A 16802-nucleotide genomic window follows, 5' to 3' on the forward strand; every position below is an offset into this window, starting at 1 on the left:
GGACTGCCGAGCCATGGCACAGAAGGCTTTGAAGGAAGAATTTGAGGGAGCAGTCCCTATAGCTGCTTGCGGCCCGGTTCCTCAGAGGTCATGTTCCCAGTCGAGGAGAAGGTTTTGAGGTCCTCGGGCATTTTGGAAAGAGTCAAAAAAGAAGTCGTCTAAGGGTACTTTTACTTCGCCTCGTCCATCCGCCAACGCAATGAGTTTCCAGGCACAGTTCTGCAGAATTGATGCCAGGTCCGACTCTGCTCCTCCCTCAATTTCCGGGAGCCGGAGCGACCCCCACTCAGTTAAAGGACTTTTAGAAGATAATGTTTCACGCATTCAAGCACCAACCCCTCCAGAGCACCTTCTGGACCCGCGGGGTCGGAGGAGGCCCCATCAGGTTCCACGCCGGTGGGTTCGGCCTCAGCTCCGATGATGTGTCATGGACCTTTTAGAACACCAGTTTGAGAGGTATTTGAACTGGTAAGAGGAGCTAGAAGAGGCTAGTGGACTGGACACCTCTCCAGATACTGGCTTGCTCTCTTCGCCCACTGTGGCTATAGAGGAGGGAGCTTCTTATGCAGTGGTGGTGCGTAGTCTCTCAGGGTATTTTTTGTGTTTAAAAATAGTCTCTCAGAGTTTGAAAGCTTTGAGAAACATTTGAAAAAATGGTGAAACCTATTCCTCTTTCTTCCCCAACGGCAAGGTCATTGTTTTCTTTTGTGCCCCTCTCATATTGTCTGAGGTGAATTTGGGTTAGGAAAATGAAGAAGCAGATATCACGCTGTGCTCTGTTGTTAATTTGGACCAGGATGCGCAGGAAGGTATTAAGTGACTTGTGTCTCTTTGGGCCATATAATGCTGCAGGCCGCTGGGGTTGGGGAAGTGTGGGAGGGGAGTGAGTCAGCTGGTACCTGCTCCTGTGACCGTCGCTAATTGGTAACAGGGTGTGTGGTCATTTGACAGGTGATCCTGACCTGCTACGCAGTCATCATCTCTTCTGAGACCTGCAAAGAGAGCTACAGAGCAGCTACTAACACTTGTTCCTGTGCATTGTTCTTAATTTGGAAGCCTTCCTTATGCTTGGGTGAGGTGAGAAGGCAGAGTGGAAAGCAGCAGTAAGGCACTATTCTGGGTTGAGGGGCATTTTACCTCCTCGCCCTTGGACAAGAGAAAGCATTTTATGTTTACTGCACCCACACATTTTGGCAGTGTCGATGGTGAGGAAGAGAATACACCAGGGCAGTAGAAAGTTGCATTGCACTTCTGCCCTTGGTTGAGGTGGGAGGACATAGGCATTATCCTCTTCCTGTGCCTTAAAGCAAGGCTTAGTAGAGAATTCATTAAGTCCCTTTGCCCTAGTGGTGGTGAAAAGGTGTGATTAGTCTCCTAGACCTGGGGCCTTTTCATTTTTTAATCTCACACCTTACATTCATAACAGGCTGATGATAGAGATTTGTAAGTGGGCAGTCTGATCCAACCACCTATCAATACAGCTGCATCAGGTTTCATGTGTTTCTTCCCAGATTTTGTGAAGATTTAGAAGTTGTTGTCCAAGCGCATTGAGATCCTTTTGTGCATATCTGCTCAGTCAGACTTTTGCAACCAATTTGAAAAATGTACATAACTTGACATGCCCACTGGTTGCTCACATTTTACCTTTGTGTTTCTAAAATGGCTGTTTTTACCACACAAGATAATGCACTGAATGAGTGAAAAGGCTGCTGTGTCATAAGAATTTAGTGACCATCAGCTCAACAATTTTAGAGTTACATGTGGAGAAAAATCTCCTATAGAAAATTCCACTTACAGTTGAGTGAAATCCTCTGTAGCTATGAAACCGACTGACATGTGTGCCAGATTTGGCAAGCTGTAGGATATCCTATAACTTGCCAAATTTGCCAGATGTCCTGCAGACTAGTCCTGAAGGTACAGTGTTGTTTTTGATAACAAAATTATTTTCTTTGGAGTGAAGTGGCAGCCTTCACCACTTAGGCACTGCTGCTCCTCTGTAATAGCCACATTATTAGAATACATCAAGTGTATTTTCATTCTTGAATGATGTAATGTTGGACCTGGCATCCTTGGCATGGCTTGGCCGTAACTATTTTTTGCCTTCTGACCTTCTGTTTTGGTGATTTTTTTTCTGGCTTTAGGATTCTGGGCACTTTACCACTGACCATTACTAAAGTGCATGTGCTAACGCCCTAAAAGGGCTTGCAGTGTGAAAAACAAGTTTTACTACCTGGACACACTAAACTTAAAGGTACGTGTCCAACTTTTAAATGAATTGCACCCTGTCCATGGGGCTGCCCACAGCCTGGTTTAGGGGCGACTTATATGTATTAAAAAGGAAGGCTTGGGCCTAGCAAGAGGGTTGACTTGCCGGATTGACATGGCAGTATAAAACTGTACACACAGGTTCTGCAATGGCAGGCCCGAGTCATGTTTGAAGGGCTACTGAAGTGGGTGGCACAATCAATGCAGCAGACCCACCAGCAGCATTTAACTTACAGGCCCTAGGCACATTTAGTGCACTTTACCAGGGACTTAAAAATAAATTAAATATGCCAATTATGGATAACCCAATGTTACCAGCTATCGCTCCTATAGGTTAACCTAGGGCTTGACTTATACCTTTTTTTTTTATAACCAGGATCTTTTTATTGACGTTCTAGTAGAACGTGAGACAAGCGAAGCATCCGAGAACAGACACGCCATGGCCAGTGGTAGAGCCAGCAACATGATATTTTCACAGTAATTCCACAGTTCTTGATGGCTGACACTGCCAAGGACTAACAGATTGGTGTTTGTCCTTGGTGCATGTACAGCGCTGCTCTTGATTAGAATAAACAACATAATCGAGAACATGAACAAAAGAAGGTATGCCATCTGTAGATCGCCCTTGAGAATCAGTAGCTCAGGTGTAAGGAGAAAGGTAACGACAATGAAGGGACCATTGGATTGTGAGGCAATAGGCATGTCGGAGTAATACTCCCATGGTGGGGATGTGGAGAATAGTCAGTCAAAGAGTAGCAGTGCTCTCAGTTGTGGCGGGTTGAAACAGGTGAATTTGAGGAGTGTAAAATAGTGAAGGGTAGGTTCCACAAAGCTTGAAATTTGACCTCTGTCTGGTGGAGATGGTGGGATAGCTGTACCATTGCCATGATATGTCATTGATGAGTGAACAACTGGGCAATGGAGGAGGTCTGTTTCTTCAAAGTTACGGCCACTAATTGTTGTGTTGCCTTATTATCTTTTGTATGTGTGAATCCCAATTGGGACCAGATGGATATTTTGAGTTTGGTGTGTCTGGACTTACAATTGAAACACAACTTAGAAGTTGGATGTTAAGTTCCAAGTCTGAAAATGCAACGTTTAGAAAGGTGGCATTTTCTTTCTTTAACCATTTTTTTCCTCTGCCTGTCTCTGAATACAAGTCTGGGGGTTGGTGACAGCTGGGCTTTGTGCATTCCCTCTAGGCAGTAACACACAAGGGGAGCATAGGTTTGCCTGATGTACCATCCACATACTGACGGGCCACTAACATCTTCATAGGTCATCCTGGGCAGGATGGGAAGGAGAAGCTGGAACTTACAACTGAATAGGCTAGATCCTGAGCCCTCACAAAGGGCTGCATAATCGCCTGTAGTGTGTCTGGAGCCAGGGAAGGAAGGGGGACTTTGGCAATTTGAAAGGCCTCTCCTTGAAGTCTCCCACTACTTCAAAGCCACAGCTGGATATAAGTACTGAACCACAAAACAGTACACTTTTGGACCTGAGGACATTCTGCAAGAAGGACTGCTGTGCTATTGAAGGGACTCCCACTCTGCTGGACTGCTGCTTTGCTGTGCCTGGCTTGCTGTCCTCCTTGCCTGGGAGTAAGAAGAACTAGATATGAATCTCTACATCCCCAGAACCAAAGTGACTCCAAGGGCATGCTAGCTTGCCTCCTGTCCTGAAGTCTCAGGGACATCACAAACTTCACTCATCTTCGCTAAAGCTTCTGGATTCTGCCAGTTAAGTCCTACCCTGCCAAGAGGTACCAATTCAGTCCTGGGACCATGGATGTGGGTCCTGCAGCTGTGTTTTACAAATATCTACTCATCACCGTCACTGCCCAGATCAGAACCATTGCATCTCCCCTCGACACACTCATCGCCTCTAAGGACAAGGACTTTGCATAACCAATTGCGAGGCTCAGGATTGACGATTTACCATCAGCTTTTGCTCATTACCTCTGACTATGCAGATTGGAGCTGAGGCATCTCCTTCGCATTTTCTCCTCTGTTCCTTGCACCAGAGCCTTGACGTTGGCACACCCCTCTACACAAGGTACTGTTTCAGCGGGACAAGGTTGCTCCCTGCAGCCGGCCAGCACACCATCGCGGTTGGCTGAAACTTTGAATTTACCCTGGTCTAGCATGACCAGATAACTCTGGTTGGTGTTTTACGTTTCTAAGCACTAGAATTGCAGATATTCTTGAAAAGATTATATCTTAACTTATAGCTATTGGATTTTTGTCGTTTTAGTCTTGTTTTGTTCACTTAATTAAGATCTGTTTGTCTGTCTTTGTGTGGATTATTTTTGAGTGGTGTTTTCACATAGTTTTACTGTTCTAAGTTTTGCCACAGACACTTTACACTTTACCTCTTAAGTTAAACCTGACAGCTCCATGTTAAGCTACCAGAGGGTGAGCACAAGCTAATTTAGGGTGCGTATCTGACTTAACCTGAATAAGATTGTGGTCCGTATTTGGACAGGGTGCTTACCTCTGCCATCTAGAGACCCAGAGTCTAACATGTACATTAAGACTTAATTTACCAATCTTTGTCCTCTTGTTCTTGCACTGTATATACTCAAAATGGCTGTCTCTCGGCACAGACGGAAAGTTCCCACAAGAAGACAACTTTATTTGGAAGTACCCCTTACTTGTAATTCTATCTTTGTTGCCTTTTGGGCTTATTTCTGAAAATCGCTGAACCACGCTAAGCATGAAATTGTTTTTTCTCTTTCCAGGTGATATCGTCTTTTTATGTTGAATGGGGAGGAAATGCTCAATCCTATATGGGGAAAGGTGTCACAAAAAGCACAGTTTTGTGCCTGCTTCACTTGTCCCATGAGATGATGACTCAGGTGAAAAACACGGTAAGGGTGTAGACATTGATATTCACGTCTCGTGACCTGAACCTGATCTGAAATGTAATGTTTTTGTTATCGAGCTCGTCACTGTACTTTCAAAGTTGTTACTATTTTATTTGATTATGACAATTGGGGTCACTCAGGATGGCCTCCAATTAAAGTATTGTTAATGAACACACATTTAGCAGATGATAATGATGCACTAATTAAACAGTGGCATTGTCGCAAAGTTCTTATTTTGTAAACAACGTTTTAACTGCATACTGTGAAATAATGCATACAGTGACTTAGGCGCTGACATCCGAGTTAACTCTCTGAAACTTGATCTGTTTGCAAAGTATCAACATAATTTCACATTTACCAAGGCATATTGTTAGCTGTTCTGAAAATGTATGTTAAGAAGGAAGGATGTTTTGTGATTTATGGAGGCTCTTGTGAGAGAAAATATGCCCTGTTACCTTTAGAAAAACACCTAATGTGGGCTATAGAAAATTATGTATTAACATGTACATAGTACCAACCTTTACTGAGGAAAGACCTCCTGTCAAACCATTAGTCACCACTGCAGAAAAGCTATCTTTACAGTTTAATTACATAAATTTGTCCATCATGGGATTTTCATAATTTATTATAATTGTCCGAAATCAAGATAGCCCCGGGAACCGTTGACTCTATTGAACATTGATTATGTGTGCTAGCAACTGTCCCAATGGTAGCTCATATTCCTAGTTTTTGAAAATGCAAGTCCGAGCTTTTTAAATAGACACAGTGTGAGCAAATCGTATCAAGTTCAAGGTAAAGACCTCGGAGAACAGACATGGTGTTGGTATGGGACTCCATATCGCAGGCACTTTTCCTGAAATTAAATTATAACCCACTGCACATGTATATTTGGTTCAAAAGTAATTGCCCTTTCACAACATGTGACTATCATTGCTGAAAGCTACGTATTGTTGTAGTTAATAACAAACATTATACCACTCTTAATATTGCGTTGTCTGTATCAATGGCTCTTGGCTTAGCTGTTTTTTTTAAAATTTGATATCTGTTCTAGTTTTACTGATTCATGTTATAACAATTGTCAGATCATGTATATAACCTTCTTTTGCTGAACAATGTAAAATTGGTTGGGGGAATTAACTTATGTTTTATATACACTTCGTTTTTACAAATAACCAATAAAAAAATCTAGAAAACAATATTCAAACCTTGAAAGACAGGGAGGTCTAATAGATCTTCTATTTCTGAGGAAGATAGTGACACCTCTTCCACATCTCAGAAGAGCTTTCATAGGAGGGAAAGATCCCATGATCAGGGGACGTCAGAGGAAGGCAGAAAGGCCCTATAAAAATCTCATAATGGGTCTCACAAAAGGAGAAAAAGGAAAAAGTCTCTTCAGAGACTTCCAGATCTGAGCCCAGTAATCCATTTGTCAAAATTAGAGCTTGTCCTCCAAGTTCCTTATCAGAACCATCGACGAAGAAGCCTAAAACCACTTTGCAGCTCTTGTCAGCGGTTACCTCCCTGTTTAGAGCAGCATCGTCAGCAGTTACCACAGTCACGTTGATAGCAACGTAGATGACGACATCAACAGCATCTTCCTTCTCTGCCTAATTGTCCATCCAGTTGATGAGGATAACTCCATGGATGACTGCACCATTGCTATCGCCCCCGATGGTACCATTGATGACCCCGCAGACTATAATTACACTGACAACGCTGAAAGTCACTCAGCAACCCCAGCAGTTGCTTGTTGCTTCCACAATGTCACAGAACTGAAAGTTCCAAAAACGTTCCTCTTGCAAGAGCATACCTCACCGAGCAAGTTGTCCCTTCTTCCCCCAAGCCATCTTCCAGTTGTGGAGAAAACAGAGGATGAAGGTCCCTTTGAGACTGCACATAGCCCATCCAAACTCCACGTAAAATACCAAGAAGAGATTGAGGAAGAGTATGAACAATATTAGAGAATGCTACAACCCACATCAAACAAAATATATGGACAGACCTGGGCATTGTGGGGGGCATCACCAGCATTATGGAGAATCCCTTTCTCGTGAGGGTACGATTCAAGAACATAAGTCTCTTTCAAGGCCTCCAGGCATTGTTAACACTACCAACAAAGGTTCGCGGAATGGAACCTCCAAGAGAACAGCCTGCTGCTTCACCTCTGTCTCCCAGAACACCGTGGCCCATCCCTCCACGTGGATGACGCCCAACTGGCCATCCAAATGGACACTGAGTCTGATAAATCGTTGGACACCCTGAGGTATCGGAAAGTGCCCTTTCGAGGAGCACGCAAAAGAGGTTTCTCATCATACATAGGAGGATATCGGTGTTTTCAGCAGTACCAACTTTTCCAACAAAAATATAGGTCCTCCTATCAATAACAGCTCTCTTGCCAGCCACCAGAGCGGCACACAATAAACAAGCTCAGAGAAGGAAACAAACCCCCCAGAACTGAGGGTACCAGCTGGATACAGTGACCTCACCCCGGTGCGGACTACCCCCAACACTTCAGAGACACTGGGTGCAAAGATTTCCAACTACCTCCAGCAATGGCGGCAAATAGCATCAGTCAAATGTTTATTAGATCTTGTCACCTATGGTTTTAACCTTGCATTTATCAAGAGGCCGCCAAACACTCCAGTAAAGGGAGCACACCCACCTCGCCTTCACTTACTCAGAAAGGAAGCACTACCCAAGTTAACCAAAGGAGCAATAGAAAACGTTCTCCATCCCCAGAAGGGTATGTGTTTTTATTCCATTTTTTTTCCTAATCAAGAAGAAAACAGGGGCATTGCGACCCATTCTGGATCTCAGAAAATTGAACAAGTATTTACGGAAGCAATCCTTTCACAGGGCCACCATTCCAGACATCCTGCATCTCCTAAACCATGGAGACTAGATGACAACTCTGGATTTACAGGATACATACTTCCACTTCCCTATACACCCCAAACATTGAAAATTCCTCTTTTTTCACTGTAGCCAGTGTAGTAAAGAGCCATCTTTAGTTACCCCCACCTTTTGCCTGATATCAGTGTGTTAAGACTGTAGTCACTGGGATCCTTCTAACCAGGACCCCCAGTGTCTGTGCTCTCTGCTCTAAATGTGATTGCTGGTAAACGTAACACCCACAATTGGCATACTGGTGAACCTATATAAGTCCTTAGCATACAGTACTTGGGTAACCAGGGCATTGGTACACCAGAGGTCCCCCATGGGCTGCAGAACGTATTGTGCCACCCATGAGAGCTCAATAAAACTGTCTGCAGGCCTGCCATTGCAGCCTGCGTGAAATGATGCATTCACCCTTTCACCACAGATAAAAGGTTTGCTTTAAATCCTGGCCACTGTACTTAAACATTGTAGGTCACCCCGCTGGTAGGCCCTTCAGTCCAAGAGCAGGGTGCATGTCCCTAAGTGTGAGGGTACCCTTGCATGAGCAGGGTGCACCTACAAACTCCAGACTCCTGGGCTTTGTAAGTGCGGGAAAGTCACTTTAAGGTATGCAGTGAACACTGGTCAACATGAGTGGTCCAACTACATAATGGCTTCTCTGAACCTATGCAGGTTTGGTATCACACATGTTGGAATCAGGCAACGACATTGATTCTAGGGCTGGTTGCATGGTCCTCTGTACTTTGGGAGTTCCTTAGAGGATCTCCCAGTTCTGCCTGTGCAGCCTTATGAGGTCTGGCTTCCAGCCTACGTTGCTGCCAACTCCAGACACTGTTCTGCCCTCCTGCTGGTGAGCCTGAAGGCAGAACAAAGGATTTCCTTCAAGGGAGAGGTGTGACTGTCTCCCCCTGTGTATTAGGTGTCTAAGGGCTGGGGTGGGGTGGCCTCTGAGCGCCACCAGACTGCTTTGAAGGGCATATTTGGAGCAGTTCTTGCATAACCCGGTTTGCACCAGTTCAGGAACCCCTGGTTTCCATGCTGGTGTGAAACTGCACAAAGAACAGGGGAGTGACCACCCCCTATCCAGTTCCTCCCCTAGGGAGGTGCACAGAACTCTCCCAGGTGGCCACTTGATTCTGTCATCTTGAAAACAAGAATGGGCTGAGGACTCTGGGAGTATCTCACTAGTTAACCAGGTAGATGACGTCCCTGACCCCCTCTGATAGGTGGGTCACTTCAGAGAGTGAGCAACACCCTTTCACGGATACTTATGGGCTCCCCCGAGGGTGGGTCCTCAGATTTGTCAAGCAAGTCTCTACAAGGAATTCTTTGCAAGACATCTTCTGCTCCTGGCGCTGGAACGGCAGCTGGTCTGCTTTGAAACTGACACATGTCTGTTTCTGGTGGGAAGGCTTCCATTTCAACATTGTTTAACCGGATCCTGCAAAAATTCTGCAACATCCAAGGCTGTGCATCCTCCAGGGTCACAAGGACTCAGTTTGCACCTACAAACGTGAATAATCTCCCTGTGAGTTAAGGAGTCACTCCCTTGCATCCGCAGGCACCTCAAGACAATGTCGACCGACTGGTGGGGGTCTGCTGTCCCACAGATATCAGAAGGCTTTGCATCACAGTGGCCTCCTCTGAGTCCTGCTTGTCTTCTGACCAACTTGGAAAACTGTGAGTCCCTGCTCCTTCCACTGGACTGGAACACCCATGCACTGCGACTGTTGCTCTTGCCCAGGCTTGGTGACTGTTCCTCCAGGAGATACTTCAGGTGTGCTGAGGGCCCACCTCCCTCCTCCTTCCCCCCTCAAAGGTAGATTCCCCTGCACCTTGCTGCTCTCAAAAGCTTTGCACATACATCGTCAGCTCCTGCTTGCATTTGCCAGTGCTTGTTGGTAACCTGGCTTTTCACTGACCCTCATGCAATCCGGCGACAGTCGAGGGACAGCTCGTAGGTGATCCCTTGGATCTTCTTCAGCTCTTGGACCCTGCAGCTGGACTTCTTCCACTACTGACTTGCAGGAACTCTCCCCATTACCCCCTCTATCCCCAGGGCCCTGTACCTTTTATACTATTTCTGACAGTTATTTTGGGTTTATATTGTGTGTGGATATCTCCAAAAGGGGCTATACCAATGCTAATCTAGTAGTAGTGCTGTAATAAAGAATCTTTTCATTTTGCAACACTTGTGTGGCTCTTTCTTGTCAGTTACTGTCTTACTACTGTGGTATTGCAGGTACTTTACATTCCTCCTGGATAAGTGTTAGCTGCTCGCCTCGGCTACCCCTATAAAGCTTTTACTATCTCAACACCTATTTACTATCACTAAGGGTTGCCTGGACTCAGTATATGGTGCCACACCAAGGTGTACACCATAAACTGAGCCAGCCTCTTACAGACCTCACCCATTATCAATTCAAAGTCCTCACATTTGGCGTCAAGTCAATTTCCTACATTTTTTACAAGATGCCTAGCCCCTGTGGCACCTTCTCTCAGGAAGGATGATCATCAGGTGTTCCCCTACCTTGATGACTGATTGATAAAAGCTCTGTCAGCTTCTCAAGCTTTGAAGATCACAGAAGCTTGCCTAGTGTTGTTCCACAAATTGGTTCTCACTGTTGATTATATTAAAAAAAAAAAAAATCATCAACTTTTTCTTCCACGAGAATAATATTCCTGGGTGCAAGGAATTAGGTCTCAAACTCTTGAGAGAAAAAAGTCTGTTTCAGTGCATCTGTTCAAGTCTCTCATTGGCATGATGTCCTCAGCAATCAATCTGGTCTCTCTTGCATGCCTGAAGAAGAGACCCTCACAAGAAGTTACAGAAACAATAGATTGAAACAGAAGGATCGTTCGAGGACCTAGTATGATGGAAGCACTAACCTGGCTGCCCCAGGCCGCTCACCTGTCAGAGGCCCTCACATTCCTCCCTCAAATATCCAACTTCGTGATAACTATGGATGCCTTCTTAGAAGGATGGGGATGGTCTTCTGCAAGACCTGCAAATTCAAGGAAGGTGGCTAGCATCCCATAAGAACATGCACATCAATCGCCTAGAGCTCATAGCCATCTGTTTGAGTCTCCAAGCTATCCTGCCAAGGATAACAGGGTCCTCATTTTTAGTTCTCACAGACAGTACCACCAGCATGCACTACATAAACAAACAAAGGGCCACAAGATTGTTGACGCTTTCCAAAGAAGCTCAAGAAATCTGTAGCTGGCTGAGAACACACAGGATAACTCTTTAGGTCGAACGTGTTCCCAGGACAAGCAAAAGCAGAACCAAGAACACCTGCCACAAATGGGAGCTGGATCAGTTAGCACTGAACATGATCTTCTTTCTCTGGGGCAAACCAGCATTGGATCTCTTTGCCACCAGCAAGAACAAATAATGTCAGTTCTAAGCAAGTTAGCATCCTCATCCAGGACCATTGGAGAATGGCTTTTCTATCAGATGGTCGGGGATCTATTCAAACGCTTCCCCCCCGATACCGCTTATACCAAAACAAAATTAAAGTGGAGCAGTGCCGCATCATCCTGATATCCCCCAGGTGGCCCAGGCAACATTGGTTCACGGAGCTTCTCCTACTATTGTAATCCAACCACATTTGCCTGCAAGCATCCCAAACATTCTTAACAATGAGCCAAGGCCAGGTGCTTCATCCCGACCTAGCTTCTTTCCATTATGTGCATAGCTCCCGAATTCCATGAATTTGAATATTCCTCTGGTGTGCAGGGACATTCTCTCAAAGGCAAGGGTGGGTGCCACAATAAAAACATACAGGCTCAAATGGAAACTTTTCTACCTGTGGCACCAGAAATCAAACTTGCATCCTCTACAAGCATCACCTGAGCAAATACTACCCTATTGTGTCTTGTTAGCTCAGACAGGACTGGTGCATGTGCCTATTAAGGTGCATCTTGCTGCACTATCAAGATATAGACGCTCAGCACGTTCTCTCCCTTTGTGCTCAAGCAGAATAATTTAACAATTCATGAAAGGATTGTTCAGAGTCTTTCCTCCAGGTCTCCTCCCCCGAACTGGCACATGAACATAGTTCTATCTCAACTCATAGTCAATTGGAACCCATACACAGAGCAGACCTCAAGTTTCTCTCATAGACGAGCACACTGCTACTAGCATTGACTTAAACCAGGAGGGTAAGCGAGATACAGGCTTTTACAACTCAAGAACCTTCCTTATGCTTTACGGACAATTTGGTAATTGTCAGAACCAATCCAAAAAATTTTCTCACTGTCCCTTCTGATTTTCATATTACAAACTTTCTTTCCAAATCCGTCAGTAACCGCAGAGAGGTCTCTGCATATGCAGGACATATAGATACCTAAATCTCTACTTAAATCGCACAAAACAAGTCAGGAAGCCTGACCAACTGTGTCTCATATGGACACACTGCTAAGGGTACTCCAGTCACAAAGGCAACCATTGCTTGATGGAAGTCAGCCGCAATGCAGTTCTGCCACTGAAAGTCTGGCAAGCCACTGACAGCTAAGGCCAAGGCGCACTCTACTAGGGCAGTTTCCACATCAACAGCTTTGTTCTTGGGAGAAAATATGTTGTGCTACGACTTGGAAGAACGTGAATACATTCACACAGCATTATTGCCTGGAATCGATGCAGTGCTGCGATGCAGCTGTTGGACAGAGCATACTAGCTCACTTATTTCAATAAGGTGAGCCTCTTTTGGTTATATAGGTTTGTGTCTGTATTTATTTGAATTATAAATATGTAACATGTTTATTTTATTACATACCAGCTATTTTTATCTATTTTGTTATCCACCACCCGCTATTTGTGCTCATGCTATAAAAGTATACAAATGCAGTAACTGCATGCTATTCTGATTCAAGCATGTGACTGACTGATCTAATACTCAAGAAGAACACAAGTTACTTACTGTAACTGTAGTTCTCCAGTATTTGTATCTTTCATAGATTCATATGCGACTCACCAGTTTCACCTGAGAGGCTCCCCTTATAGCTCGGGATTATTATTCCGACTTGTGCTTAGAAAATCTGAGCCTCTCTTTGGAGTCTTCTAGAGGGGCGATTGGCTGGAGTTTGATAATTTAAGTGAGTGTTCATTGCCATTATGGTATCATGTGACATCGACAACGGAGAATGATTCAAGCATGTGAATCTATGAAAGACACCAATACTGTAGAACTACAGTTACAGGTAAGTAACTAAGTAACTAAGGGCCAGATGTATGAAACTTTTTTGCACTCGCAAACGGTGCGAATCGCAAAATTCGGCCGTTTGCGAGTGCAAAAAAGTGATCTGTGATGCATGAAAGGCATTCGCAGACCAAAATTAAGAAATCGCAAAAATTGCGTTTTTTTTTATTTATTTTTTTTGCGTTGCGACCTGGTTTTGCGAGTCGCAATTTGCGATTCGCAAAATCCACATCGCAAGGAGATGCAGCAAAAAATCGCAAATTGCGATTTTTGGCAGAATGGGATTTTGCACATGCAAAATACCATGAAAAGAAACCAAGTGGTAACCTGGTGCAAATTTTAAAAATGGATTTAAAATGCATTTTTAAATTGTACATGTAAAGCACACATGCCCTTTTGGCATGTTTGCACCTTACAAGTCCCCCCCCCAAAAATTGGGGTGCAGCAGAGGGGGTCTTAGGCCCCCAGCACCCTGGGGTTTTGCATTTCCAAAATTGCGATTTCTGGTTCAGAAATCGCAATTTTGGAAATGCAAAAAATTCGCAGATATGGGCCAACAGGCCCATAGCTGCGAATGGAGCCGGTATCCCAATTTGCGATTCGGTAATAGCATTTGCGATTTTTAAGAAATCGCTATTACCGAATCGCAAATGTGATACATGGCACTTTGCGAGTCGGAAATAGCGATTTCTTAAAAATCGCTATTTCCGAACCGCAAAGGGCAGTGATGATACATCAGGCCCTAATTTTCTACTCCTGCGCATCATTTTATTTTTCGCTTTTTGTGTTTAACAGGAATCTTTACCATGCATCTACTATGCTGTTATGTTAAGATAACTTATTTAAGCACATGTGAGTCCAAGTTTTTATTGGGGCTCTGTGGTTAAAGGGTAACCAGTGACTTTTGAGGTACTGTCTAGATTCCGTCATACGCTAGATTGAAAAGCCAAGTTTTTAAATCATTTTTTAATCTTAGAAACTGTCTCTAATTGCAGCTGCTCTGGATAGGTGTTCCACAGCTTTGGCGCAAGCACAGAGAAACCTAGGCCTCCAAGCATTTTCCGGAGGCATTTAAGGGTACTGAGATAATTTAAACCAGCAGATCCTAGGGCACAGACTGGCACATATTTCTTAATATTCTTATTCAGAAACTGTGGAGCCTGGCACACTAACTGGTAGCCAGTGAAGTTTCTACAGGAAAGGGATTTAGTGAGCACTTCTTGGATGTTTCTAAAATTTTTCTGGCTGCTTCATTTTGGATAACTTGTATCCTGTGTGCAGTTGTGGCCGGAAGGCCCAAGTAAATTGAATTAGCATTTTCCAATCTTGCAGTATCGGTGCCATGATGAACGTTTTTATGGCCTCTAATGACAAGATGGGTGCCAGTTTTTAGTAGTTTTCAAAAGGAATATACAGTTTGCGGTCACTGCTCCCACCTTGGTCCCTCATTGTGTAATTGCCATCTACCATTATCCCTAGGCTCTTGGCTGACATTTTAGGTAGTGGATGGTTGCCTAATCTTGGAGGCCAGTAGTTGCTTTTCGAAAGACCAATAAGATTGTTTAGAACCACTACCCCTTTTTGTCAGCATTGAGTTTTAATTGGTTGCATCCCATCCAATTCCAAATTAATTTCATAATATTTTGGAATTCTTGTTGTTTGGTTGGCTGTTGAACAATTCATACAGAGGAGTTGTGAGTCATCTGCATAGTTTTTTAAACATGCTTTTATTAGCATTTGGTTCAAAGTTAAGGCACTTGAGTATAGCCTGGACATCATAGAGCCACACAGGGTAGCCATGTGCAGAGTGCATCCTTCAGTGGTTTACAGATGCAAAACCTTACAGTACAGGAACAAGGAACTAAACAAGCAGAAACAAGCAGCACTGCACAATGCAGAAGACTGTTCCATGTTCAACCACGACACAGTGAGGAGAAACAGTGATGAATACAAGTTGAACAATCCATTGGGGGTGGTGTCGGGGGGGGAGGAAGAGGTCGTTGGTGTCCCCCACCCACCTGACCTGTCTGGACTGCTGACATATCAGTTTGCAATCCTCCTTAAAGGCTCTGTAAAAGTGTGAGGCCAGACCTCGGGATTACCCAGAGGCCTGCATCACCTGCAGAGTATGAGACTCCGTCGGCTCAGCATGGAACGGATCGGCAAGATCTGTCTAATCGTTCAGGATATGCTGGTGTACTGTAAGAACTGACCTCCATTGAAGGTAAAAAAAAAACATTTTGAGCCTCTGCCATCGTAAGGAAGATGCTGTTGAGGTATAGGTCATCAACAGTATTGGCAGTGCTTGCAAACAATTGTCAGGTCCATCACCGATTGGATTTCTCATATAGGCTTCAGCCAATGTAGGCGCAAGAGTTTAGCATAGGAGTCCCGACGCAACACCTGCGTCACCACCTGCTCCCAAGCCACCACCATTTACTTTACAATAAGGAGGTGGTCATTTGAGATACTTGCCTCCAGAATAAGGCGTGTGGGAGGTTTGCCTCCGTGTCCCTCGTGCCCTTTAGATTGTTTTCCATGTTTGGGCCATCAAAATACCACTAAGCAGCATATTGTAAAAGACCCACAAAGTACTACAGTCTAAGATCCAGTAGTCACAGACCAGTGTCCAACTTCAGTAGATCCAGCTTAACTCTGCTGAGTTTACCCATCAACACTAGGGACCCTATGATTTTGTTGAGTGTGGTGAAGGCAGATGGTGGAATTTGGTACATAGCATTTTGCAGGACATGGAGGCAACGGAGCAGGAAAGGCATTTTGCTCAACGCAACCCTGTACGTCACTGAGAGAGGTAGGCGTGTCCATAATCGGATTGAGTCTTCCAGTCCTCGTAGGAATCCACCCATGTTAACGTTATAGCGGGCTATCTGGGTAGTTGCTATCTGGATCCCCAGACACCAAAAGTGATCCCCTCTCCCAGTATAGCTCAGTCATGGGAAGCTCTTCTGATTGTGCCCTCACCAGTGCAGCCAACGGGAACAGAATTGTCTTTTGTTTATTTATCTGAAGGCCTGACGCAACTCCAAATTCAGACATGATGTGCAGCAGTATTCTGACTGATCAGGGCATTTGACGTACATCAGCACGTCATCTACGTATAGTGAGACAACGTGGGTGATGCCCCCCCATGTTGTGGCAGGGATGTTTTGCCAGTGGCTCCATTGATGAAGTGAAAAGAAGCGGCAACAGGGGCGTTACTGTCTAATGCCCCTCCCTATGGGAAACCAGTCTGATACCACCAGGGATGTCCAAACCCTTGGAAGCAGATTAGTATAGAGCGTTTTCACTGAGGACAGAAATAACAGCCCCATCCCCATTCTCTGGAAAACCTCCTAGAGATACTCTCAAACGAGAGTATCAAATGCCTATTTGATATCTAAAGCAATTAACGCCACTGCTATCCCACTGTCAGCGACAGAGTGTAGACATGTGACAACTGCTGCAGACTTATGTGAGTCCCGCGCCCTGGCATAAAGCCACACTGGTCGTCCTGTATTAAATGAGTGACCATGCTGCGTAGTCTTGTAGCAACAGTTTTTGCAAGAATT

The 16802-nt window shown here is 44.6% G+C and overlaps 1 protein-coding gene across 2 annotated transcripts in view; it reads left to right on the top strand.

Moving 5' to 3' along the window:
• The window catches only part of RTTN (rotatin), a 978768-nt gene that overhangs the window by 481209 nt on the left and 480757 nt on the right, over positions 1–16802 (top strand). For both annotated transcript variants that reach the window (XM_069219896.1, XM_069219897.1), the window contains exon 29: positions 5006–5134. In XM_069219896.1, the coding sequence (XP_069075997.1) occupies positions 5006–5134 (129 nt within the window). The remainder of the gene's footprint in view (positions 1–5005; positions 5135–16802) is intronic.

The sequence above is a fragment of the Pleurodeles waltl genome, chromosome 2_2 (genome assembly GCF_031143425.1).
Source record: "Pleurodeles waltl isolate 20211129_DDA chromosome 2_2, aPleWal1.hap1.20221129, whole genome shotgun sequence".
NCBI lineage: Eukaryota > Metazoa > Chordata > Amphibia > Caudata > Salamandridae > Pleurodeles > Pleurodeles waltl.